The sequence below is a fragment of the Sus scrofa genome, chromosome 18, assembly GCF_000003025.6.
Source record: "Sus scrofa isolate TJ Tabasco breed Duroc chromosome 18, Sscrofa11.1, whole genome shotgun sequence".
Classification (NCBI taxonomy): Eukaryota; Metazoa; Chordata; class Mammalia; order Artiodactyla; family Suidae; genus Sus; species Sus scrofa.
In genome coordinates, this window is record NC_010460.4 from 41,109,073 (window position 1) to 41,136,865 (window position 27,793).

Below are 27,793 nucleotides of genomic sequence, written 5' to 3' on the forward strand. Positions count from 1 at the left end.
TGGATTTGTTTCCACTGTGCCACAACTGGAACTCTTGGGATAATTCTTTTAGATGTGAAAAGTTAAAAAAACAATGTAAGTATGGGCAATAATTAACTGCTAGATTAGTGATATTGGCACAGTGTCCTGGCATTTAGAGAAGGAAGATGTTTGTGTTTGAGGGATTGGTTTTTGAGTCTTTCTTTTCCCCAAAAAAGACCCATTAACTCTCCCTGAAATATGTCCTCACTGCATATTGAAGGGGAGAGAGGAGTTAATATGAAAAGGGATTAAGTAGGGTCTTACGTTTAGAATGAAATGTTCTTCACTTGAATATAAATGCAGTATATTAGTACATCATCACTTGCTTCTCATAATTTGGTTGTGCTAACTTATTAGCTCATTACAAACTCGGTATTTAGCCGCTAAGTGTTTATTATTTTGACCAAACTTTATAGCCTCCATCAGTTTGGAGACAGCCCAAAGCAGAGAGATTTCGGCATTTCTAGCTTGGTTTGCTGTCTTTAATTTTCTTTAGCTCGTGGAAAACTACGCTCCTTGCTTTCAGTTTCCCCACACGGAAGGCAAGTGCTTCCATGACCTACCTCCAGCTTTTTGAGAGACAACTAAGAAAAAATAATGGTTGCATATGAGGCACAGAAAGTGACAGCTTTGAGAATGACCATCGCAGTTTCCCGTTAGTAATAAAAATGAATTCTACAGCAAATGAAACACTCAGTTTCTGGAGAAAGTATGCTGAATCCACTGCAAAGTGCTGGTATTCTTCAGTCTTATTGACGTGTACTCTCTATTTAGAGACATTTGACAGCCCTTATTAAACAAAATAAACAAGTCTTCTTGAGCATAAGAAACATCTAGATGTTTCCAGGTTGTGAAACTATGAAAAAGCTTAAGAGGATCATTCAATCAAGGAAGCATAATTTATGATTATAGGTAATGAGTTTTATGTATAAATTCGAATGAATACACACACACCTCTGTGTGCAGGAAGCTCATCCATCATTCATTCACTCGGTGAACGTTTCTCTCGCGCTTACCATGTGGCAGGCACGGTGCCAGGCACCAGGGATACGAGGGAAAGAAGACAAACATCCCCTCCCTTGGGGGGTATTCAGTCCACAGGTAGAGGCAAAGATGAAACATCCCATTCCACAAATGGTTATTTTCTGTGCTGAGCACCACAAAGTACAGGGTGCTGTGGGAACATGTAGAGGGAGCCCAGACCTGGCCTAGGAATCAAGGAAGGCTTCTCCGAAGAAGTGGGATTTAAGCTGAGATATGAGGAAGCAGTAGATGTGAGTTAAGAGATGAGGAAGAATGTTCTAAGGTCTCCAAAGTCTGGGGAATAGCATGTGCAAAGAGCCAAAGGGACATGACGCCTCCGGGAAAACAAAAGAAAGCCAAGTGGCTTCAGCACAAGCTGTGCAGAGACCAGAGGCTCAAGACACAGCTGGAGAGGAGTTCCCGTCATGGCTCCGTGGTTAATGAATCTGATTAGGAACCTTGGGATCGCAGGTTCGATCCCTGACCTTGCTCAGTGGGTTAAGGATCTGGTTGCTGTGGCTGTGGCGTAGGCTGGCAGCCGTAAGCTCCCATTAGATCCCTAGCCTGGGAACCTCCATATGCTGTGGGTATGGCCCTAGAAAAGACAAATAAATAAATGAAGTAAAATAAAAAAAGAGGCACAGCTGGAGAGGGGTCAGCTCTTGCCTTTTCTTTTAGATTGGGGGCTCTAGTGATGAGAAGCCACTATAGGTCTACAGGGCTGGATTTGAGAGATTTTCAGGACATAGACTCTAAAGACTTGGACTTGGGAAATGAGGAAGAATGTGGAATTTAGAATAACTCCCAGGTGTTTTGCTTGAGTCCACAGGTCGTATTTACTTAGGTCGGGATCGCTGAGAGGGGAGCAGGTTGGCAGGTTTCGTTGTCTATGGGAGCAGAGTGAACAGTGAGTATAAATCAGGAGTTCCGTTTTAGCCCTCCGGAGCTACCTGTAAGCTGCCCTGAGGAGGTGGGGTGAAGGCATAAGTGGTCGGATAAGCGAGTCTGGAGATTAGAGGAAAGGTCCGGATTGGAGACATAATGTATAGCCCACAAAGTAAGAAGAAAACATTTATGTATCCAGTGATAATAAAACACATAATGTGTAATGTATACCTATATGCACATGTGAATATGTGCATTCATGTATGTGTCTGAATGATGCTAAATTATATTTCTATAAATTTTACAAGTAGAGAGGACACAGTTTAGTGTGACTCCCCTAAACAGTCTGAAAAAAGGTGCAGAAGACTGTGAGTTTAAATCTAATTTCTCACTGGCGTTTGCTTGCTCAATCTTTGGGGAAGGCCAGATGGCAGTCAGTTTCCATGGCTTTGCTTGGGACCCTTATGGTGATGACCTGGTGTCATGCCCACCACAACATGGCTTTGAGCAAAGACAGAAAGCTGGGAGCTAGGCAGGGTTATGTCTAGTGTTCCAAAGGCAGAAAGAGACTGCGTCCCAAGAAGCCAGACTGAATGAGGCCCTCATTACAGACTTCTGGGGACTGTAGGGCACAAGCCAGATGGTGAGACTCAGAGCTTGGAGAAGGGTCTGGTGGAGCTTGGCTGGGTGGAGGTTCCCCAGAGCCTTCAGGAGGCTGTCCTGTTGTCTAGGCTTGTCCAGTGGGTGCAGCCTCGTGCGGATGCTCCAGAGGAACCTGCGGAACACGCCCCAGGCCCGTGTCTCTGGGGGCATCCATGGTCCTGCTGTAGTGCTCACCCTCCAGGCCACCTCTGCCTCATGGCCTTTTTCTGGCTCTTTTTGGCCTTCCCCAAATGGTTCTTCCTTTCTTTTCCACTCTCCTCCAGAGGCCTATTACAGGGACCCATTATTCAATATTCTGCCAAAATAGAGCTTTCCTTTCCCTTAAGGCCACTTAAGTGAAAAGCACCATGAGGATGCACTGAGTATTTTGGCTGAAAGTCACTATTGGACATCCAAAGAACATTAAATTCTGTTTATCCAGCTTCCAAACAACCAAAATGCTTAAATAACGAAAGCTTTTCCTACTCTAGAGACACTGAGTAAATCCAGTAGTCAAAGATTAGACCCTGAAAACGAATCCTCAGAGTGTTTTAGGAGTAGTTCAAACTCAGACTAATATCCCACTCCTGGTTTTCTGTACCTTCCGACTCTTGTCTGAGGATGATTCTAAGGGGTCTTACAATACCTTTAAATTATCCCCATAAGGATTTTATGTTTAGGATCCTACTCTAGGTTGTTACTTGGAAACTTTGTCTGCCAATTAAGAGAGACTATGAACAGTTTCATAAATAGGGTCCAGAGTAGCTCTTTTGTGAAATGTAAGGATGAATTATTATAAATCAGGCTACAAAAAAGTTGTTTAGAACTGCCATTCTGTCTATAAAACTACTGACTGAACTTAGTCATGGTTAAAAAATTAAAGAATTGTTCAAAGCACCCATTACTGGGAGTCTTGGATAGTTTCGGTGAGGGCAGCTGTAGCTGAGAATTTGGTTCAAATGCTCAACTAACTGATTCAGTTGACACTAGAGCTCAAAATGGTCCCTAGGAGTGCGTTTGCTAGTTGAGTGGGGGTTTTTCCCTTGTATTTTGGATATTGACCTCATTTTGCCACATATGAATTGTTGAAATTTATAGTCTGTGTCCAGAGAGGAGTATTCTATAGATGATTGTATTTTTATTTATTTATTTTTTTGTCTTGTTAGGGTCCACACACATGGGATATGGAGATTCCCAGGCTAGAGGTCGAATTGGAGCTGTGCTGCCTACACCAGAGCCACAGCAACGCAGGATCCGAGCCATGTCTGCGACCTACACCGCAGCTCCCAGCAACGCAGGATCTTCAACCCACTGAGCAAGGCCAGGGATCCAGGCTGCGTCCTCATGGATGCTAGTCAGACTCGTTTCTGCTGAGCCACAACGGGAACGCCAATGATTGTATCATGAGAGAGGATTTTAGAGGAACTAGGAAGGACTTCTGCTTTCAAGGAGCTGTTGTATTGACTTACATTCATCTGGAGTTTTAAATGGTCAGTAGCTGCATTCTGCCAGGAGGAAGTTTGGACAGTGAGTTGGGAAGAAAGGCAGAGGAGAGGAGGAGAGAGTGCCACGGGAGTAGGTAGGAAAGGCTTACAAATTTTAGACTGGTCGCTGAAGTTAGCCTTAGCAGAAGATACAGTTTTTGTTCTGGCTAAATCTACGTGGGAACAACGGAGTAGAGAATCAAACATCTCTGTGGATAATTCAATGAAAATCTCCCCCCCCCAATAACAGGGGTGTATCTGTGGAGAGTGGGATTTTTGGTCTCAGTCCATTGGATTTATCTCCACTCTGACAGCATCGTCACAGATATTAAGAAATATTTCAGACTTTCTCATTCATGTTTATCTAAACAGGAGCCAGATTTCCAGGAAGGAGGTCACAAAAATCTCTTCTCTTCCCACCCACGCAGTTTTACTGTACTCATAGCACTGCAAGTGGCTGTAAATATGTGAATAGAGGGATAAATCATTTATGCAAAAGACTATACTACTTGGACTTCTGCAAGCGTGGCATTTACTTTCTATGTTCTTCCTCGGGCACCCTTTCCATAGTTTTTCATTGGTGCCACTGATGAGCTCGCTGCCCAACTGTAAGCTAGAGACTTTGCACTAGAGGGAAATAGTGCTTGGTTTGCTCAACAAGTCCTGCTTTTCAGAGGAAGATCTCAGCTTTCTTTGGGGAGGGGTCCCATTTGCGGGCCTGTTGGACAGTCATTTGAGTGTTGGAATTTTTAGGCCCAGGAGAGAGCCGACATGAACAGGAGATTTAGATTTTTGTGTCTGGCCAGCTGTCTGCCGGCAGACAAGGGGGCTGGGGAGGAGGGGGCAGTGGAGACACAGGCCTGTAGGAATGCAGGCGCATCAGGCGGTGTGGTTGGCTGTGTGTGTTGGTGCCAGTCCGGGGGGGCTTCCTGTGGGGCTGTTTAGCTTGGATTAAGCCTCCTCCTCAAAGATTTCTCCTCTTTCCACTGCTCCTCTTTCCGTGGCACGAGAGAGAAGCACATATGCTTCCAGGAGTGAGTGAAGCATTGACCTTCTTTACAGCTTTCTGTCGTTCTTTTTTTTTTTTTTGTCTTTTGTCTTTTTGTTGTTGTTGTTGTTGTTGCTATTTCTTGGGCCGCTCCTGCGGCATATGGAGGTTCCCAGGCTAGGAGTCGAATTGGAGCTGTAGCCACCAGTCTACGCCAGAGCCACAGCAACGCAGGATCCGAGCCGTGTCTGCAACCTACACCACAGCTCACAGCAACGCCAGATCGTTAACCCACTGAGCAAGGGCAGGGACCGAACCCGCAACCTCATGGTTCCTAGTCGGATTCGTTAACCACTGCGCCACAACGGGAACTCCCTCTGTCGTTCTTTTGATTGACCATCCTCAACTCCTACCCACTCTGTGGAAGGCTGCCTCTGTTTGAATTTGATCTCATCACTTTTGCTTAAACCTACTGGAATTTTGTACTTTGGGAGTTGCTGCCCCTAAACATGATCTTCCTTTTCCGAGAGGCCTACATGAAAGGGTGTGACTCCGTTGGACAATTTTCCTTGATAGAAAACCTGGCGGATGGAGTTTGGGTTTGGGAGAGGCAAACCATTGCATTTAGAATGGATAAACAATAAGGTCCTGCTGTACCGTACAAGGTACTATACCCACTGTCTTGGGATAGAACGTGATGGAAGATGGCATGAGAAAAAGAACGTATATGTATGCATGACTGGGTCATTTTGCTGTACAGGGGAAATTGGCACCACATTGTCAATAAATTATACTTTAACTAACAAAAAAAAAAAAAAAAAAAAGGAGTTCCTGTTGTGGCGCAGTAGTAATGAACCCGACTAGTATCCATGAAGACTTGGGTTTGATCCCTGGCCTCACTCAGTGGGTTAAGTATCTGGCATTGCCATGAGCTGAGGTGTAGGTTGCAGTGGAGGCTCAAATCTGGCATGGCTGTGGCTGTGACTGTGGCTGTGGCTGGCAGCTTACAGCTCTGATTGGACCCCTAGCCTGGGAATTTCCATATGCCTTGAGTGGCCCTAAAAAGACAAAATTAAAACAAACAAACAAAAGCAAAAAAGAAAACCTGGCAGAAAAAATTTCTGGAAAATTTAATAAGCAAAACCAACTCTTTCCTAATTATTAGGTTATTCCAGATGAAAGTGAGTTTATGTCATTTCATTATTTTTAATTTTTTTGTCCTGACTTGGATCTTTGGCCAACCAGGAAAACAGAATCATTTCCCACATGGATTTTCATTTTGTAGCTCATCAGTTAAGAAATATTTGAGCAAGTAAGAGAGTCTCTCATTTTCTCTAATATCTTCTCCCCAACCCCCGACTCCCCAAGTAGTCTGTTAGAAGGAGATCGCAATTTATATGTATTTTTCTCCTTGGCATTTATTCATTTAAAAAAAATGGGAAAGGCCATCCAACAATCAGTACACATAGCTTTGCAAATCTAGGTTTTAACACGGGTTATCATGGAAATGAGATGTACAAGAGCCTTCCATTCTCAGCAACATCTAAAGTAGTTCAGACAAATGATTTAAGACAGGTTCAGTAGAAGTTTCTAAACATATCCAGTTCTGTCTAGTAGGCACCCCACGTGCCCATAAAACACAAAACCAGAGGATCAGATGATCACGGAGATTGTCGCGCGTTTCACGGGTCTCTGTGGCATGCTCTCTCAGTTTACTTTCCCATGAGTGAGCCTCATGTGACCTGAATTCATGGGAACATGTGCTTAACTCCTGAGTCTTTCTGTGCACTTTGTCCTTCTGAGTCTGTCCCCCAATCTCCTTTCCCCTGAGGGAACTGAGGGCTGAGAATCAAAATTTCTAACGCTGTCTGTGCATGGGCAGCAGTAGCGAGTTTAGTAAGGGAAGGATGGAGATGGGATCTGCTGGGATTTGGAGCAGAGTGAGTCATTATTGCCCAGAAACCCTGGAGAACCCTGCAGGCAGAAGTGGAATTCTCACTGTGCCTGTGGAGTTGTTGCATATTCAACTTCCCGGACCAGAAATCCTTCCTGGGCTCAACTGGGAGGTATCTTGCTGTCAACTTAGAAACTGAGCACAAGTTTTGGTTTTTGTAAGCCAGCTTATTTGAATATTAAGCCTATTTATAAACCTCATTATTGCAGCAACCATATGGCTCTTAGTCAAGGATACTCACTTAAAAAAAAAAAAAGGAAAGACTGCCAGGCGCTTCATGATTTAACCTCAATACTTAATTGACTCTCACTTGCCCAGGCTATTAGGAATGATTCCCAAGTCATCTGTTTGACTTTGGAGTATGTGAAACTTACATGTGATTGTGGATAAGCCCAGTACTTTGGAAACTCCAAGCCAGCAAAAAGCAAACAAAGCTCCTTAAAAGCCTCCTCTCTCCCACCACTCTTGTTGTTTTCTTGCCGTTTCCTTGCTGTCTCTACTCTGCCCTTAGGTAGGTCCGGGTTTACTGTGAACAGAATCACCCTTTCTGCTTGCTTGGTTTCATCCCTCCTCTGCCTGACTGGGGCCAGGAGAGGTACAGTGAAGTTCAGGGTCTAGATGCCACAGCAGGGCGAGCTTTGGAGAACTCTTTTAAGCATTGGGGGTCAGAACTCTTTGCTCTTTGATGATGCTCCTGTCTTGCAGTCACTTGTCAGAGTGTGAGCAGCTGGGTGTAAATGGACTGAAACCTTTCAGAGGAGATTTTCAAGCCATCACTTCTCCCGTTCCCTACCCATGCATGCACACGTAACAGGTACACACCATTAGATTCTTCTTGGGAAATCCGCGGTTCCATAGAAACATTCTAGACTTAAACAGACATTGATTTCCATTGAAGACCAGGAGTCTTTTAATTTGTCTAAGAGGGAAGTGGATATGGTCAATCAATAATTCTAGTTATAGCACCATTATCTCTGGGCTGAGTTACAACTTTGGGGAATGCTTAGGGACTCTGTGTAAGCAACTCACTGGGCTTCAGCTTTTAGGGAATGATGGATATAAAAGATTTTTCTTAAAAGACAATTTTATGTATTTCTAAAGATTATCATGGTGTCCTATTCCTAAATCGCTAGTTTTTCTTGCTTTTTTTCTTGCTTTCTGAGCAATGGCCTTGGCTTTGACATTAGAAGGAAGTGTGTGCATCTGCTAGGCTAACTGGGACCACTGCCAGGTGGGTGCCAGAGTGAACAGCCTGCAGGCTCCCCCGGGCATGGGGGCAGCGGGTAGAGCTGGGCAGGGTTTCAGCTCCTCCTCCTCATAGTAGGACTGAGATTAGCACCTGCTTTCTTTGTGGTTCACGTGTTCTAAGATGAGAATTGGGAGTTCAGTTTTTTTACTGGAGAAAGCAATCTTCAACTCTTTTTCCTTTTTTAACCAATGAAAGGCTTTTTTTCCCCCGCAAACAAAATTTGGAAACCCGTGGCATTGTAATACCATTATTAATTACACAATACTGTTGTTCTGAATGCAGTAACTGATTCGTTCTTGGTCACTTACCGGATGCCCGGCACTGCGCTGAATGTTTCGTTATTACCTTCCACTCTCACATCGGCCTGTGAGATGTGGAGACGGGATTTTAGCCTCAGCAAGTGACCTTGAGGATTGTACTCTAATTCCTCTCCTTAAATAAGACAAACACACACAAGCAGTGCCGTGTACGTATGTGGGTGAAGGGTGGAGAGTATTCCGGGGAACAGAGTTTGCAAAGCCCTCTAGAACTTCATCAGTGTGGTTTCCTTAGCCTGGGCTCCTGAAGGGGCCTGCCTGCTGCTCGAGTGTGGAGCTGTGCTCCCTGCATCGCCCAGGCCTCCAAGAGCCCAGATTGCAGCAGCTTCCTGTCATTCTCTGTGGTCTGAATTAGCTCCATCGAGCTTCGTGAATCTTATCATCTGTCATGTGTTGTTTCAGGTTTCCAAAAATTGTAAATTTAAACCGAGTTTGAGAAACCCAAACAGAACATTTAAAAACATTCCCTGTGTCTTTCAGGTTATGAATCAGGGGCAGATTCTGTTGAAGTTCTTAAAAACAAAAGGCCAAGAATAAACTAGGTTCTTTTCCAGCTCATTTCCTGTATTTGGATGGAAAGAACCCAGTATGTTCTATTGTTGTTGGTTTTGTTTGTTCTTGTCAAGTGTCTGAGTTTCCTCTGGGCATCCTTTGACTTCTTTAACTAATTTCCTCAAGTTTCTGTGAGTCCTTCAGAGTTTACTTTCTGTCTCAACCACTTCAAGTTTCTATATTCTTAGTCAAGATACTTAATCTCTCTGAGCCTCATTTCCATCAAGTATGAAGTGAGGTGAACCTCCCAGGGTTTATAGGAGGTCAAAGTGAGTTAATTGATGTAGCAGACATGGAACAGAGGAGATTCTCAACAATTGTGGGCACCCCCTGCCCCAGGCCTTCTCTCATTGCATTCCTCCTGTGTGTAGGAAGCATGACTCTGGTAGGTGTCTTCACTTCTTGTAGTAAATCATCACTAAGCAGAAAGAAGAAATGAGTAGAAAAGAAAGCATTTTGACCAGTGTCCTGATAAATTCACTCATTTACTCAACAGCAGTATAATGAACAGCTGTCATTTGTCAAACACCATGTTAGGCAGGGGAGAAACACTAGCTGATGGTGGACAAGCCCTTGATCTTGTAATGGTACCATTTGGAGTGATATGTGCAATAGTGATATGTGCAATAGCTCTGGTCACCAGAGAACACACAAAAGGGGCACAGTCCAGTTTGGGAAGCCCTGGAGGGTTTTCAGGAGGAAGTGATGTCTCACCTGAGAGCTGAAGGATGAGTAGGACTCAGCAGGACCTCACTGTCTTGCCCAGTCACGATGATCTGGGAGTAGGACCTTGAGTAATTTCTGCGGATTTTCCAACCTTCTCTTATGATTTAGGTACTGCCCTTCCAACTCCAGTGTAAGATGACACTATTTGGATTAAATCTCTTTTGATGTGGGGGCTATCTGTCCAAATGGGACATGGGAAGGGAGAGCTTTAGAGCTTGTAGAGTCAGGAATGTAGCTATGAAGGGGGGTGAGTGTTGGAAAGGTGAGTTGGACTGAAAAATGAGATCTTCGGTCTCTCTTTCTTTGGGTCTACCAAAGGCATGACCCATATTTTGATAGGTGTGGGTGGCGCTGCAAATGACTTTATTTTGTCATCAGATACTTGCTGTGTGCCAGCCATGTGCCAGTTGATGTACAAGCCCTTGGGATAGATCCAGAGATCCATATGGCAGGACCCCTGAGCTCAAGAAACTCAAAACAAGGTGCAAGGGGTTTAGAATGCCTTCTTACATGGCAGCACGGTACCTGGCAAAGTCAATGATTATGTCCTTTGAGATCTTTCCTCCCATTTAATATATGTGGAGGCTAACTAAAGCTTAAAATAGCATAGAAATGTCTCAGTCTCATACTTACAGAGGGAGAAGTTGGGTTTTGAACCAGGTTTATAATATTCCAGAGCCCTGTCATCTTGTCACAAGGCTACCCAAGAGCTGACCCCTTCTCTCAGGTGTCATCTTTTTTTTTTTTTTTTTTTTTAAAGGATACATTTCATTGCTATCCTTGATTATCTTAATGTTCTCATCACTTTTTAGACTTAGAACCTGCTGTCTCCCTCCATATCTGGCTGGGCTGGGCAGGGCTGGTTTGCCCTCCTTACCTGTTTCCCATGTACTTACATATTTCTTTTTGTTGAACTCTTGCCCATCAATCAAGACTCTGACTTTCACAAAGCCTCCTGAGCCACCCCTGGTCTCGGTTGTTATAATAAAGTAACATTTTTGGCAACATGTCTTAATTTCCTTTTATAGAATTCAAATTCTTTCAGAGAGTGGATCTTAGCAAAGTTATTCTGAAGATTAGTGATGTATGTTAAGTGCTTGTTACTAGTAGGTGCTAAAAGTGGAAACTATTCTTATTTTTGTTCATTTTATGCTCGCAGCATTCCCAGCAGTGCCTTTGTAGAGTCCTTGGCAAATGCTGGAAGCCAATAGCAAAGGTTGTCTTCCTCTGGCTTCTGAAGCCAGAATTTCTGTCTGTGGACGGAACTAGTTGAGCTTGGTGCCTCCATCTGGTCCGACTGCCCCCTTACCTTTCAGTCCTTGCATATTCACAATGGGTTCTTTTCTAGTCTTCCCAGGGACTCCTTGGCCCAATTTATCAGACGGCAGTCCTAACAAGGGCCAAGGGCATGGGGTCGCCCACAGCTCACAGTGCTCTGTGCCTATAGACGAAACCTCTGTCCTTGCTACTGCCTAGAGTGTGGGCTGTACTGCTGAGAGGGTCCAGTACGTATCTAGTTAAGATCCCACGGTAAGTTGGGTGCTACACACGGCTTCTTTAACATCTCACACTGCCTGTTTTCATTTGAACACAGATTCACAGGTCATAGGGATTCCGAATTTGAAACATCTGTGCCTTTTTGAAAAACCCGTGTGACATATATCTCTGTTAGCAAAGCAGTGGCCTGGCTCCCTGGTGCAGTGACTGTAATGGGGACGTGGGTGTGGAACCAGGGGCAACGGGGAAGCAGTACCTTTCCTGGAGATGCTACCAGGAGAGGCATCTCCCTCTCCTAGCGCATCCTTTCCTCTGACCCCCAGTGAAGAGCCTTTTAGACCCTCTTTTGAGCGTCTTCAGAGTCGACAAAAGCTGCCACAAACATGAGAAACCTTGGGATACTGGAAAAAATAAACGTTTATGACTCTTTCCTCTCAAATGCCACTGTGACCCAGGTGAGGAAGCCAGGGCACACGTGACCTCCATCTGATAGATGAAGAAGCCAACAGATTTGCCCAAGGCTAAATGAGGACTGTAAACAGCAGAGGTGGCTCCAGCCACGGGAGCTTCCTGGGGAAGTGTTCTTCCAGGGGATCGGAGCCCACAGCTGAGCCATTAGCAAGTTGCTCATGCTGCTCCCACCACTTTTGCTTCTGGATTTCCTCATTTTCCCCTCCTCACTTCCTTGCCTGCAGACCTTATGTCTAAAATCATGGTTGAGTTGCACGATTACCCACTTATATTTTAAAAGGCAACTCTTTAAAAGGACTCTAGTGCTAGATGATGGGAGTGGTAGTAGCAATAATGACGGTACAAAGAGCTAATAGTTATTGATCATTTATTATGTGCTAGATACAAGAAATGACGGTCTCTGCCCATTTACTTCTCAACAACTCCATGAACCTGGTGAGTTAAGGGCTGAAATTTAAGCCTAGATCTTGCTGTCTTTGAAGTCTGATCTCAGCCAAGATGCTGCAGTGCCCTCAGAGGAGGAAGGGCAGAACAAAGGGCGCCCAGCCATTGAGCTCCCGGGATGCTACGTGTAACTCTTAGGAGTGTGGTTCTGTGCATCTTACTATAATATAACACAATAATCCAAAACTTATGTGGGCTTTGAGACCCACAAGCCTTTCAAGAGATCCCTCTACAAAAAGTTCACCTCCATATCCACCCCCACTGAAGCTGTCTTTTTCTAACCCACTGCCTGCTGCACGTTTTTTTTTCTGATGTGTGTTTATGCTTCTTTTCCTACAGGAGGAAATATAAGAAAACATCCCAGAGGTAAGAGCATCTCTCTGAGAAAGGGGAGCTGTTTGGTTGAATCATTGGTGTCACAACTCTGTGAGTCTGGCTCATGGTGAACATTCTTTGTAATAAATAGTCTCTTCATTCCTTCCAAGCCTTTTGCCTGCTTTATCCTCAAGTCGCTCCTGTTGATGTAATTAAACATTGATTGCAGGCATTTAGTGTGGCACAGTAAGTGTATATCTTCATGTGAGAGTGGATCCGATGGCTTAAAAAGCCTGTTACTGCTAAGGTGTATGGTGCTTTTACTAAACCTTGACCAGAGTGAAGCTGGGCGTGTGTAAGGTTTATGGATGGGAGCACAAAAGGGTCTTTAAATACACTCTTTTGCCTGATTCGCTGACAAAGTCAGCATAGATTTAACCATGGAAAAGGCAGTTTAAAGGAGAACATCATATATCATCACCCCCCATTAGTCTGTTTTATTGATAAGAGTTTAGAAAGCACATTCCAAAGAAATAAAATGGCTTAGACCTTTTGTTCCCCAAGCATCAGAAGCCTACGTACAGCTCAGTCTAAAAGGCTGCAGTCTAAAAGTCTACGTTTCATTGATTGACTTTGGTATTATGGCTTTAAGCAGATTACACTGAGATCAAAAATTACTGTTGCAATCAAAATCTTCTAGTAGGTTTCAACAGTGGTATTTTCAGGTGCCCACTTTCATCTGACCTTTTCTAGTGAAAATAAAGATAATTATCCGTAGTAGTGGTGCCGCCATTCTCTATGCAGTGCAGAGGGGCACAAATCATTGAGAGAAGATGAACTAGAACTTACTAAAACTTTAAAGCTTCCTAGAGGTTGCTATACCTTTCTAAATAGAATGAGCTTCTATGGCTGGCCAAGTAATTCTACCTTCAGGTTCATTGGGCTTATGATGGTAATTGCATGTGAATCACTGAACGTGTAAATTAATCACTCAGATGAGAGAGCATATAGTCTTCAGTAGTAAAAGGTAATTTATCATTTTCACATGTAGTTAACTGGGGGTACGAGATGTTTCAGAGTTGCTGCAGTTTTAAGGAGATAAATAGACAGGTAAGAGGGAGTTTTACAAGAGAACTGCTCAAACCTGTCAGGTTTCAAATTACTATGTCAACTTTTTTTGAAAGCATATTTTTGCATATCTGATGTGAATACTGTTGCATTTTTATGTTGATGTTAAAAAAAGACTTTTGTATCAGCTTCATTGGAGTCTTGTAAAGTGCAGATTACTAGAGGCTTGGTTTGAGCTCTTCTATTTTTAATCACCTTCATAGTCTCATGTGCAGTAGATCCATGTCTACTAATCTATCACTGAGTAACCAACCGTCCCCACACTTATGGCCTAGAACAAGCATTTTCCTTTGCTCATGGTTTTATAGACCAGGTATTCAGGAAGGACTTGGCTGGGTGCCTTGGATCTGACCCACCTGATGTCAGCTGGGGCTGCTGGGGATAGAGGATCCCCACTCGCATGAGGGGAGCTTTGGTGTTCCTTGTTTTTTTTTCTCTCTCTCTCTCCCCCCATGTTGCTTTCAACCTCCAGGATGTCTCCTTGGAGCTTGGGCTTCTACTGCATGGTGGATGCTGGGTAGTCACACTCTTAGCTGGCTTCCTAGGCCATATGTTCCAGGAGACAAGGAGTGGCGGATGCGAGTCACTTTATGGCCTGGACCCTGAAACTGGCTCAGGGTCAATTCTGCTGTATCTTATTTGTCAAGGTTTTGCAGAACCCACCCAGAGCCATGAGGAGAGGTCTTAAAGAATTTGAGGCTCTTTTCATGCATCAAACTTTCAACCTTTTGCCGAATGACCTTGCTTAAGACCTTTTCCCGGGATCTTTACATTGAGAATATGCAGGTACCTCATTTGTTGAATGGTAGACACTTTTAAATGTATCTTGATCGCCCTGTAAGATGCTAGACTGTTTGAATGTTTGCTTATCTGTTGAATGGTTCATTTGGTCCAGGAGTAGCTGTGATTCGTTTTTCATGTTAGGGACAGGCTCATGGACTCATCTGGTTCCTTGAGCTTAAGTGTAGTTATTTGGCTTCGGTTAATTAGTCAGATAAAGCTGGTGGCTTCTGGTAGGAAAATGAAATGATACAAATGTTACACTAAAAAGCCTTAGGTCACTCAGGTTTGCTTTGGACATTAGGGGGAAGATAGCCCAGGATATAAAAATAATCTACCTTTGTTTCAACTTTTCTTGCTAAGTTTCTTTTCATTTTGTTTATATATTTACTTTCAAAAGCCATGTTCAAGAAAAAATCGTCATCATACTACAGCTTAACTAAGGTAGATAGCTTTCTTTAAATGTTTCATCAAGTACCAAACATATCCTAGGCGCCCATAAGAGTATTTTGATGACAGTGATTCTACTGAGTCTCACCTTTAGTGTTAAGGGACATGAACTCATCTCTTTCGAGACCAGAATTTCAACTGGAAGAGCAATGTGGTAAGTACTCTTTACTGGGTTAGCAAGGGCACCTGTAGGTAGGAGGCATGCTTCTCCCTGCACAGAAAACCTTATTGGATTGGGCTTTCAATCAACACAATTACGGGGAACCGTCCTTTCGCTTTATGAATGGGTCTTGTCTGTAAGGGCCAATCATTTCAAGAGATTTGCTGAAGTGGTGAAATGGTAATTTGACAGCTAGAGAGGATTGCACGGATGCCTGCTTCCCCATACAGTTCTCATCGGGCTGTTTTCAGTACAGCTGCAGCTTTGCGTTAGCAGGTCTGGCTCTGAGACGTTTATATCTTTGAGAAAGCCCACTAGACCAGGTACAAAATAATCACACATCCCTAGAAATGATCTAATACTCTGGGCTGCCCAGGAAGAAAAGAGTTGCTATGAGAGATGATGTGATAAGCTGAATCTGTGCCCAAAGGGCTTCCGGTACACACACATACATGCACCCACTCACCCCTATTTCAGAGGGCTGTGACTGGTCAGCACAGGGAGAGGCAGAAGGCCAAGTAAAGACACCCCACAATCCTCAGGGACCTCCGCAGACACATGTCCTGTTTTCCTGTGTCTGGGCGGTGGAAATACTTTGGCCAGGAGTGGCGTGGAGTTGGCGTTTTAAGGCCACCAGATAGCAAAACCCTCAGTAGGATGCAGGTTTTTGTTGATTTGTGTGTTAGTAGTCCTAGTTCTGTGCAGGTCATTTACGTGCAAGTTCCGGTTCTCAGTGTATCCGATTTACTCATTTTATAACTCTAGATGTTTCTGTGAGCAATTACCTTTATAGCCAAAGTTGTCTCTCTTCTTACTGATGATCATGTTAGGTCGGTAGTCACGTGCCTGGTAGTTTACAACATCTCCCATTTCAACAAAAGTTTACTTCATGCTATTGTCATACCTTTAAAAGAATGAGAAATAAAAAGATATTAAGGAACAGACTCTGTGAGGAGGTGCACAGGCCTGTAGGTGTGATGCGTGGGAAGAATGGTAATAGAGTATGGTACGTGCTGTAACAGATGTAAATATTGAATATCATTGGGAACAATTAAATCTTTAGAGAGGATACTTATATTTTTGTATACTCTTCTCTCCCTAGACCACCAAGAGAGCCTACGGTATTTTTTTTTTTATTATTCATAGTGCTTGAAAGTATGGGCAAATTAAAGTCTAATGGGATAGTTGAGGTTTTTTTTTTTTTTTCTTTATGTTTTCAGTTATTTTAGTTTAATTTTAATTTTATTTTTGGCTGTGCCCAGGGAATGTGGACGTTCCTAGGCTAGGAATCAAACCCATGCCACAGTAGTAACCGGAGCCACAGCCGTGACAACGCCAGATCCTTAAACCACTGAGCCACCAGGGAACTCCTTCATTTATTTTAAAAACGCATGTTTTGCTGATTGTCTAGGCTTTTTCTCAAAGGGGCAAATGGCACAAAAATATTTTGGTTATCAGGAAGAAACCGGCCAGGATACAAAGGTGTGGAGATAATCCATAGGGTAGGTCTCACCTATGTAGGTAACAGACTGGCCTTTATTTGTTGCAAGGCAAAACAAGGAGTTATTTCCCCCCCAAGTGTCCAGTGCCTTCTTTCACTTGGATGTTTATGTGGTTCAGTAATCACATTTGATGGGCCCAATAATTGATTAACTCCAGCGAATGATTCCTTTCGTCAGGTCTGCCTATCAGCCTTCATGAATCAGCATACCTAATGAGTCATCAGCAGAACCTCCACCTTTGCTGTTAATAATAGACTGTCGTGTGTGGGCGGGAGGCGGGTAGGAAGGTGAGTGGGTATCACCCTGTGGGAAGACTGCCTTCCAAGCAGTTGGAGTCTCGGGTTAGCAGGTGCATCTTCTGCTGAACCATGCCCCGTTTCATTCTAGACGCATTGAGACTCGGGTGGATTCTGAAACTCTTTCGGCATCGTTAACATAGACTCAGGGATGCTGTCCCCAACCTTTGCAGTAAAAAAGGTTGTTGGGAGATAACTCGTTGGGAAAGTGAAAGGGGTGGTGGGATACGTCAGTGCACATATTTTTGTATGCTTATGGAGAACCAGTCTTGCATATCACTACTTAGTAGCACTGACATTTAGAGCCCAAATATGAGTGCTGGCGTCAGGGACAACAGAATCTCCTAAGAATGAGTCCTTTAAGATGTTTTTCTATATGTATTGGTGATGACTGATAAATTCTCAAAGTGGTAAGGAATGTATGCAGCAGCTATGAGAACATGTCCAGCTTACATTCCAAGCTTGCCCACTGAGTCGGGGCAACTTTACAGTGCATGGTGGCAGGCAGAGCGGACCAGAGAAAGCAGCCAAGTGGTCTGGCTAGAGCACAGATCACAGATGGACACTGAGATTTAGCCACAGAATATAATGCCCGAGGCAGTTAACTTGGGAAATGGCCTACAAGTACTGTGATTTCGGGTGAAATAGCCAGGGGAGAAAGGAGGGTGATGGAGGGCCCACATGGACAGTTGGGTCAGAGTTCAGGGTGTCAGGCAGCAGCTGTTCGTTCGTCCCTTACCCACGCAGTCACCCTCCTAATGTGTCAGCAGGAGTCGGGAGCACAGGCACAGATCTAGACCCAGAGAGGCTGTGTAGCAGGAGTTGGGAACTGGGCCTGGTGAGAGGGTGCTGAGATAGAGTAAGTCTGGGAGGTAGAGCTAGACTAGTAGCAGGACAGACCTTGGCATTGAGCTGTTGCTTTCTGCGTCAAGAGGTTCGCCTACACAGGATTCAGTCTTCTTTTCTCTTCCATCTTTGTGTCTGTTCATTATTACCTTTCTCCCGCTCATCCGGGATCAAAGCTTTTGAGTGGCTATATATGAGCTTCTGTTGTGTGTTTCTTCAACAGTTAGCTTTTTGTGCTCCCCTTCTCCTGTGGTAAGTGGGTCTCTGACGGGTTATGGGCTTTTCCCTCTCACTGTTTTCGTCCTTGTGATCTTGGTCCAGTCTCACTGTCCATCTCTTAGAGTCTCAGATAGCCTCCTGCCACTCTCGTTACTCTGGTTTCTTCATCTCCATTCTGCACACCCATGTCTGATTCCATTTTCCACAGTACCCCTGAGTGTGTCACATCTGTTTAAAAATAACAACAACAGTACCTACAACAGCAACAAACCTCTACTGGCTTCCTTTTAATAAACGCTAATAAATACTCTCTTCTTGGAGTTCCCATTGTGGCTCAGCAGGTTAAGAACCTGACTAGTATCCATGAGGATGCAGGTCCAATCCCTGGCCTGATCACAGACGAGGCTTAGATCTGGCATTGCTGTGGCTGTGGCATAGGCTGGTGGTTGTGGCTCCAATTTGACCCCTAGCCTGGGAACTTCCATATGTTTCGGGTGTGGCCCTAAAAATGAAAAAAAAAACAAAAAACAAAAAACAAAAAACAACTATCTTCTTGTCTGGGATTTTATATCTGCTTCCAACTCAACATTCCTGCTTGTCTCTGTTATTCCCTAAGTTCCCATCAAGCTCAACTCCTCACTGATGGTCCTATTTGCCTTGTACTTTCTATCCTCTCTTCTTCCTTTATAACCTTTCTCCTATTTTCAATGTTCTCATTTTTACCTGTTGAAGTCCCACGTTTTTCTCCATATCCAATTCAAATACCATTTCTTTCCAAAAAGCCTTCTTAGATCTTTCCCTCTGAGAGCAAGCTTGTTTCCCCAGTTACCGCTGCTCTAGTCCTATGTACAAGAACTAGTTAGTTGGGTCTATGTCATTCTTCTTGGCATCATTGGGATTTTTTTTTTTTTTTTTTGAGTAGGGGATAGGCTTCCCCAAAGCATGGTGACTTGGATATAATTGGTATTTATTTACTAAATGTGAGTTGAATTTATGAGCGAATCCAATAGGGATTCTTCATATATTTCTATCATGGGTCAGAAGCCAGAATTACCAGGTGGAAATGTAGGTAGATAAGTTCAGATTGATAAATGACTCATACTTGTGATCACCACATATTTACACATTCAAGCTCTGTTTGGCCTTCACACCCGCCCGGGTAGAGGCCTATGAGGTCAGCAAGCCAGATGGCATGCATGGGCAAGAACCAAAAAATATGCAATTGCTTGGATCATTGACTCTGCTTTTCTGTTTAAGTTCTTTTAATATGGAACTCTAGCTTTGGGGAGAAACTCTGAGAGTATTTTTGCTCTACATTAGTGCTTGAATCTCTGTTATCTCCTCCATCACACCATTAATCATGGAGATGTTTAGTGCAGCATCGAATGTATTTGTTGGTGATGCTTTATTCTGAATACTTGATAACTATGTGGTGTGCGTCATTTGGCTGTTTTGTGGTGTTTGGCCAAAACAGCTTTGAGAATCATTTTCTTAGATTGCCTGATAAGACCTGAGTACCTCGTTAAGACTTTAGCAACACTCATGCTGGGCATATTACTCTGCTTCCGAAGTTAAGCCCAGACTTTCAGTTGCCTGAGTAGGCAAGTCTCTAAATCCCTCCTAATCCCAGTGGTCTTCAATACTAAAGAGGCAGAATTGACCTGATCGATTCAGTCATTGGTGAGGGCTTCCAGCTTGGGGCTAGGTCCAAAGTCTAATAGCAGCAGCTGAAGAGGCAGCTTTTGAAGTGTCTGGGGACACTGGGTCCAGTAGTATAGATCAGAGTTTCTTTTCTTTTCTTTCCTTTTTTTAGGGCTGCATCTGCGGCATTTGGAAGTTCCTGGGCTAGGGGTCGAATTGGAGCTGCAGCTGCTGGTCTGCACCACAGCCACAGCAACATGGGGTCCGAGCCATGTCTGCGACCTAAACCACAGCTCATGGCAACACCGGATCCCCAACCCACTGAGAGACGCCAGGGATCAAACCCTAATCCTCATGGATACCAGTTGGATTTGTTTCCACTATGCCACAATGGGAACTCCTAGATCAAAGTTTCTTAACCTTGGTACTGTTGATGGTTTCATTGTAGGGGCTTTCCTGTGCATTGTGGGATGTTTAGTAACATCCCCAGCCTCTACTCACTGGATACCAATAGTAAACCTCCTTTCCCTAGTTGTGACAACAAAAAATGTCCCTTGTGTGTGTGGGGGACATAGTCACCTCTGGTTGAGAACCACTGGTGTAGACAAAAGATTGAGTCACATTTCAATTCTGTTACCAGTTTGTATTTGCAGTTTACTCCCTCCTCATCTCAGTATCCTCATATGTAAAGAGAGGAGATGGAACATGAGACTTTCTATGGTTCCTTTTTGGCTCAAAAATGGTATTCTCTAATTCTAATTACTGAGGGTTTCTACAAGGAAGCCCAGACCATCAAATGGCATTTGCAGTGATGACAACCACTCTTTGACCTGTAACTAAATCATTGGAGAAAAGAAACATTGCCAGTTAGCACAGAGGTCACTGGGCAGGTGACACAGTCTGACCCCATAGTGATGGTCCTTTGGCCATCAGCCAGATCACCTAGGATTTAGATACTTCTGATTTCGCCTGAATAGTAGTGTGAACTAATCATGAGAAGGACATTAAAGGGACAATTGCTAAAACATAAACTTTGACAAATATGTCTAAAGGGCACTCTGTTACATTTATTGTGGGTCCATCATGTGGCAGGTGCTTCAGGTGCATGATCTTATTTAATCTTCACAGCGATCAGAGTTTCTTTTTCTGATGAAGTTCTTTATAGATTAAGACCTTTGGGAATATTTGTAACTTGACTGACGTCACAAAGTAGAGAAATGTTGAGCCAGGGTTTAAAGGCAGACTCTTGAGATGCCAAAAACTTCCTGGGTTTTTTTCCATCCTTGTGGTTTTATCATTTTTTTTTTTTTACAACCATGGAACCCCTCCCCACCTGTGCCCCTAAATGAAGCAGCTTAAAGCTGAATAAAATCAAAGCATCAGAAAAATATGCCTGTTGGAGTTCATTTCCCTACTCTGCCAGTTTTTCTTTTCTCATCAAAACATTAGACATTTGAAAATTTTCATATTTGGCTTCAACCTCAAAGTTGAAGTTCTCAGGAAAGCTCAATGAAGACAAAAAAACCAAAACAAACCAACCAAACAAACCCCCCCAAAAAAAAACCCCAAACCCAACAAGCTATATTTAAATAATGTGATTGAAACAGGAAAAATCCTTCACCTCTACCATCAGGTTTCTTTGTTTTTTCTTTTTTCTATTTTAGTACTTACCGCTTAAAGTGCTTTGAAGCGATATAATCAGTCATACATGAATACACAACTCTTTATGCATAAAAAGTAAATAACAAAGATAGGATCAGATAAAGGAAAACTTGCCCTGTATTTTTCTATCCTCTGATTGAATATGGTAATGCCTTTTTGAAGTTCATGAGGTCACTGCCTGACTTTTCCCCTTCGGCTCTGCACGAGTAGAACCACGCTCTGCTCTGTATTATTTATTCCCATAACTTGGGTGAGAGGGGGGCCTACGTGAACATTTCTAAGCAAGCTGGAGGGAGTAGATTAAGCCAAGAACATGCTTTGGAAGAGACACGTCTGTAGTCTTTGCTCATCCATGAAATGAAAAGGGCAGAGGGTTGGGTCAAGAGCAAGGGGTTCAGAGTCATCCATTCCTTGATTGAAATATGAGTCCTGGTACAGATCTTGTTGTCAGGCTTGGCTAAGTTCCCTGCTTGCAGGAACCTCTTCCTCTGGGTCAAATGGAAATAAAAATGCATACCTCCTTGGGTTCTTGGGAGCCCAGGATGAAATAGTATATGTGAAGCACATAGGGAGTCTTTGGCACATGCAAAGTGTTTAGTCGCTGATGGCTCGAGGATCCCTCAGAGAAAAACCAGCATCCAGTGGTCACTATGCAAAGGGTTTGCACTTTGAGACAGAGCCGTGGCATGTAAGGGAATTGGTAGGAAGCCGTTGGCCCTGCTCTTTAGGGGCGGGGCCTGTGTCTTATTTACTGAAGAATGGAATCAGCCTTAACTAAGTGACTGGGGAGCAGCTTTTAGAAAGAAAGTTGGAATAGGTGAGGTGGGGAGCCCTATGCAAGGTCAACAGCCACTGGAACATGGACCTTAATTAGGGAAAAAAAAAAAAACTTGGAAGGGCCCAGCCTGGTGTGGTCATGGAAGATCTTTCCACAGGAAGACACTCATGGTTCATCTTCATGTTTAGTTTTCTATCTTGAGGGAAAATTAATGTCCTCGGAACTATCACAGAGTGAATAGCACTGTGTTTTATTGGTTGAAGGTGTACATTCTAGAATCAGCAGGCCTGGCTTCTAATCCCTGACCTACTAATTCTTAAGTGTACAACCTCTAGTAAATCCCTTAATTTCTCTAAGCCAGTGGTTTCGAAGTGAACGTTTGGCAGCATCTGCAGACTTTTTTTTTTTCCCCCACTTTTTAGGGCTGCATTCGCGTCATATGGAGGGTCCCAGGATAAGGGTCAAATCAGAGCTACAGTCACCGGCTTACACCACAGTGACAGCAACGTGGGATCCGAACCGCATTCACAACCCATACCACAGCTCATGGCAATGCTGGATCCATCACCCACTGAGTGAGGCCAGGGATCGAACCTGAAACCTCATGGTTACTGGTTGGATTTGTTTCTGCGAACCTGAAACCTCCTGGTTACTGGTTGGATTTGTTTCTGCGAACCTGAAACCTCATGGTTACTGGTTGGATTTGTTTCTGCGAACCTGAAACCTCCTGGTTACTGGTTGGATTTGTTTCTGCTGCACCACAGCGGGAGCTCCCCTGCAGACATGTTTGGTTGTCACATCTGGGAGTGGGGTCTCCTCTGGCATCTGGTAGATAGCGGTCAAGGATGTTGTTACCCACCTTACAACACACGGAGTGTCCTCACCGGAACGAAGAATATCTGGCCCAAGGGTCAGTAGGGCCAAGGCTGAGAAGCCTTTGCTCTAAGCCTTTATTTGTCTGTGCAGAGAAGATGATACTTGTTCTTCCCTTATAGGGATGTTGTAAGGCTTAAACGAGATAAAGAATGACCACGTTCAGTGCGCTTTTTGGCTTTTAGTCAGTGTGAAGAGTATTTTTGCCATTATTATTAATGTTACTCTTTGGATCTATGTATGATTCATTGTTTATGCAGCACATTTATGAATTGTATTTCACGGTTTATGTAGCTGACATATACAATTTTACAGCTGTTTCGATGCATTTACATTTTACAAGGAAAAAATTTTGAAGTACTTTAAATCATGCATCGAAAGAGATTTTGAAGTTGTCTCGAAGGGGTAATATTGTTTGGTTTATGTAAATACAGCATGCTCTATGCGGAAACAAGTCAGAAATCGTAAGTTCTCCATGCTATTATACTCTGTTCGACTGAAAACGCATAAAATCAAAGATCTTAAAAGAAATAATTTGGTGTTATCACATATTGTTATGTAGGAGGCAAAAAAAAAAAAAAAAAAAAAAAAAAAAAAACCACACTGAAAAACAAACCCCAAACAAATGTACTGAGAAATCAAATCCCATCTTTTACGTACCACGGTCAAGAAAGTAAATTATCACAGTAATTTCAGTGAAAACTGGTAACTACAAAGTGAGTCCCAATATAAATTGGGATAGATGCCTACTTAGTACACCAGACAACAAAAATGTCCCTTGAAATTGATAAAGTACAGATTGAAAGCATAGCTCTGTCTGGAGTCACAGGCTGTGCTCTTCTCTGTAGTGGGCTTGTGAATTGCAGTGGCCAGCCTCTAGGGGATGGGGTTGCCACAGTTGTCTTGTTACCTTTGATATAAGTACGAAGGAGGACTTGTGCATTGACTTTTGTATAATCAGTTTCTTAATCTTCAAGATATGTTTTATCATTTAGATCATCATCAAGAGCTTCTTAGAGTTAGCGCAACAATTAAATAGCTTAAGAAAAGCACCTTAGGAGTGCAGGGTGGATTGTGAGGTGCGTGATTGCCTCTGCCGGTATGCAAGTCCAGAATTCCCAGTAACGTTGCCATGATTTTGTGATAGTTTTATGTACTATGTTGTTAGTGAAAGTAACTGTTCATTCATAACCCTTTATCAAGAAAGATAGAAAGTTAACCCTTTGGGTAATGCAAATAGTGCTTCTTTGAGGGGTAAACAGAAGCTCATTCATTAGAGGTTATAGTGCTTCCCTTTGAAAATGAAGTTGCTTTTTAATAGCAATACTGATGGTGATGACAGTGGTGGCGTTGGTGCTGGTGATGGCTGTGATTGTGGGGGTGGTGGTGATGGTGGTGGCCCATGAGCACAGCCCTTCTTTAAGACGGTAGCTTATGCTCATTAGATCACAATAACTTCATACTTTCACCTGCTGGCTTTACACTGGTTTTTTTTTTTCACTACTGATTTCTCCGTATCGAGAAACGTGTTTGGGGAGCATGATTTGGGGATTTGACAGATGAGGTTCTGATGAAGCCATCGTAAAGCTAAATTGCTTTTCATTTAGCACCATTATTTTGAATAGAAAGAAAAATTCCTTAGAGTCTTGTGTGGAAAATGGATCATGTTTAAATATACTTTTGATCTTTAGATTGATGGGGTGGATGGTCACCCCCCCACCTTGATATCAGAGACTTATTTCCACCACTGGTTTGTATGGGACCTTGTAGGGGCGTGATTATACTGAAAGTCTGTAAACAATGCAATATAGCCTTGGCTCTCAGAGCGTGGGTTTTTTGTGGGGGGATCTGAGAGACCTAAATTTAAATATCATTTCCACCCATGTTTAACTTTGTGATTTTTCAGCTAGTTAAGTATACATAACTTAGCCCACTATCAGTGGGCTAGTGATAGTACCTAACTCATGAGGTTGTTGATAAGAATTAAATGCGACAATGTATATATGGTATATGACCCAGTTTTAGGTGGCTAGGACGTGCTTGATAAATATTAGCTGTTAATATAATGTCCTCCCTTCTAATAAAAATTAATGGCCACAGGAATGCCGCTTTTCATCATAATTAAAAGCGAGAACTTGCAGACTCTTTGCAAAACTTGCCCTTCCTCAAGAACTTATTCTGCTTGTACAGGAGATTAATTCTGCAGGATCTCTTGTGACAGAGGAGTAGTTGGAACCTAGCTTGCACGTTATGGGCAGGAGGAGAGAAACTGCCATCTTTTGCTTCATGTTAACCTACAAAGCTGTGACCATTAAGTGCAGGCCCATAGCAAGAGTCTAGAAGGCCCATAGCAAGAGCCTAGATCATAGGTGTCATCTGTTCACTGCTAGTCTCTTTGTCCCTGTGTTCATTCTCGAAAAAGTCTTACACTGCACAGGTCAGTGGGCAGGGACCTCGCATACCCATCAGAGTTTTAAAAAAGGGAGGTCACATGGTTTGCATTGGCATTATTGGGAGGCTGAATGAAGAGTAAATGACAGGTAGTTTTAAAAATGAGTTCTGTCGAAAGTGTTGGGTATAATCAAATTAAGCATATTTTATTTATGGATGTCGATTTTGGCTTGTCTGACTCCACTCGCAGACTCTTCATTTTCTTTCTTTCTTTTTTTTTTTTTTGTCTTTTGTTGTTGTTGTTGTTGTTGTTGCTATTTCTTGGGCCGCTCCCGCGGCATATGGAGGTTCCCAGGCTAGGGGTCTAATCAGAGCTGTAGCCACCGGCCTACGCCAGAGCCACAGCAACAAGGGGTCCGAGCTGCATCTGCAACCTACACCACAGCTCATGGCAACGCCGGATTGTTAACCCACTGAGCAAGGGCAGGGACCGAACCCGCAACCTCATGGTTCCTAGTCGGATTCGTTAACCACTGCGCCACGACGGGAACTCCAGACTCTTCATTTTCGACACACATTTCCTGAATATCGACTCTGTGATGGTCAAGCACCGTAAGATATTCAAAAATACATAAAAAAGAGTAAGATGTGGTTTCTACCCTGAAGGAGCTAATGGGATAATGGGAGAGAGATAGCAACCCAGGCAGGTTATTTCAACATAATTTGGGTTTTTGTTTCTGTTTTTGGCTGCACCTGTCGCATGTGAAAATTCCGGGACCAGGGATGGAACCTACAACACAGCAGCGACTCAGGCTTCTGCCGTGACAAAGACCAGATCCTTAACCCGCTGCATCCCAAGAGAATTCCCGCAGCCTAAGTTTTTGATAGAGGTGCAGAGGCATAGAGGAGAGGGGTCCTCTGCTTGGCTTAGGGTTCGGAAAAGGCTTGCTGGAGGTGATGTCTGAGCCGAGACTCAAGGATGAATAAGCAAAAACAGGCAGATGTGGAAAGGTTGTTTGGATATGTCTTTAGAGGAAGTAACATAATCTGTTTGGTTATCGAAGCCCCAATCTCTAGTCTGAGTTGAGTGAGGTTTGGTGTGACAGCATAGGGCGGGGTCGCTGTGCTGTGAATATAGGAGAGAAGGCAATTCATAAAGACTCCTCTACTTGGAGTTCCCGTCGTGGCACAGTGGTTAACGAATCTGACTAGGAACCATGAGGTTGCGGGTTCGATCCCTGCCCTTGCTTAGTGGGTTAACGATCCGGCGTTGCCATGAGCTGTGGTGTAGGTTGCAGATGCGGCTCGGATCCCTTGTTGCTGTGGCTCTGGCGTAGGCTGGCAGCTACAGCTCCGATTAGACTCCTAGCCTGGGAACCTCCATATGCCGTGGGAGCGGCCCAAGAAATGGCAAAAAGACAAAAAAAAAAAAAAGAAGAAAAAAGAAAAAAGAAAAAAAAAAGACTCCTCTGCTTGAAGGCAGGCAGTGTGACCACCTGACACTGTAGACCACTTGTCAGTCAGAATGTTCCATCCCAAAGAAACTGGGAGTCACTTAAAAACAAGAATCAGAGTGCAGATTAAAAAGAATCTCCATTTTTCATAAGGGAGTAGAGATTAAGAGTAATGGTAAGTGTTCTGTTTTTTCAGAGTGTTGTAAGGTGGTATTATTTCCTTCTTCTACGCCCAATAAAATGTATTAGTGAAACCCTTTGGGCCTGGGTTTTTTGTGGGAGGATGGCATTCAAGCAGTGCTCAAATGATATCCGAATCACCAGGAAGGCCTGTTAAAACACAGCTTGCTGAGACTGCACCCCCCAAATCCTGATTCTGTAGGTCTGGAGTGGGGTCTGAGGATTTACATTTCATAAAGTTCCTAGGTGTGTCTGATGCTGCCATTCTGGGGAACCACACTTGGATACACTGCCTTAATAGGTATAGAACTATTCGGATTTTATGTTTCTTCTATGTCATTCTTGATAAGTTGTGTTTGTCAAGAAATGTGTTCATTTCATCTGTGTTGTGATATTCATTGGAGTAATGTTGCTTACCATCTTTTTAAAATTTATTTATCCATTTGCATCCTTTTTTCTATTTTCTTTTTTTCTTTGTCTAATGATTTTTTTTTTTTTCGTTATAGCATGGACTTGGAGAATAGAGTTGTGGTTGCCAAGGGGGAGGAGGAGGGAGTGGGATCGATTGGGGACTTGAGGTTAATAGATGCAGACTCTTGCCTTTGGAATGGATAAGCACTGAGATCCTGCTGTGTAGCCCTGGGAACTATATCTAGTCACTTATGATGGAGCATGATAATGTGAGAAAAAAGAACATGTACATGTATGTGTGACTGGGTCACCTTGCTGTATAGTAGAAAATTGACAGAACACTGTAAACCAGCTATTTATTTAAATTTTTTAACACAATGAATTTTATTACATTTATAGTTGTACAACGATCATCACAACCCAATTTTGTAGCATTTCCATCCCAAACGCCCCA

General features: G+C 43.3%; 1 protein-coding gene across 9 annotated transcripts in view; it reads left to right on the forward strand.

Moving 5' to 3' along the window:
* The window catches only part of PDE1C (phosphodiesterase 1C), a 592,240-nt gene that overhangs the window by 290,757 nt on the left and 273,690 nt on the right, over positions 1–27,793 (forward strand). For 6 of the 9 annotated variants that reach the window (XM_021079205.1, XM_021079207.1, XM_021079211.1 and 3 more), the window contains one exon: positions 12,593–12,619. The exons of the other annotated variants lie outside the window; for them this stretch is intronic. In XM_021079205.1, the coding sequence (XP_020934864.1) occupies positions 12,593–12,619 (27 nt within the window). The remainder of the gene's footprint in view (positions 1–12,592; positions 12,620–27,793) is intronic. 9 annotated transcript variants of the gene reach the window in all.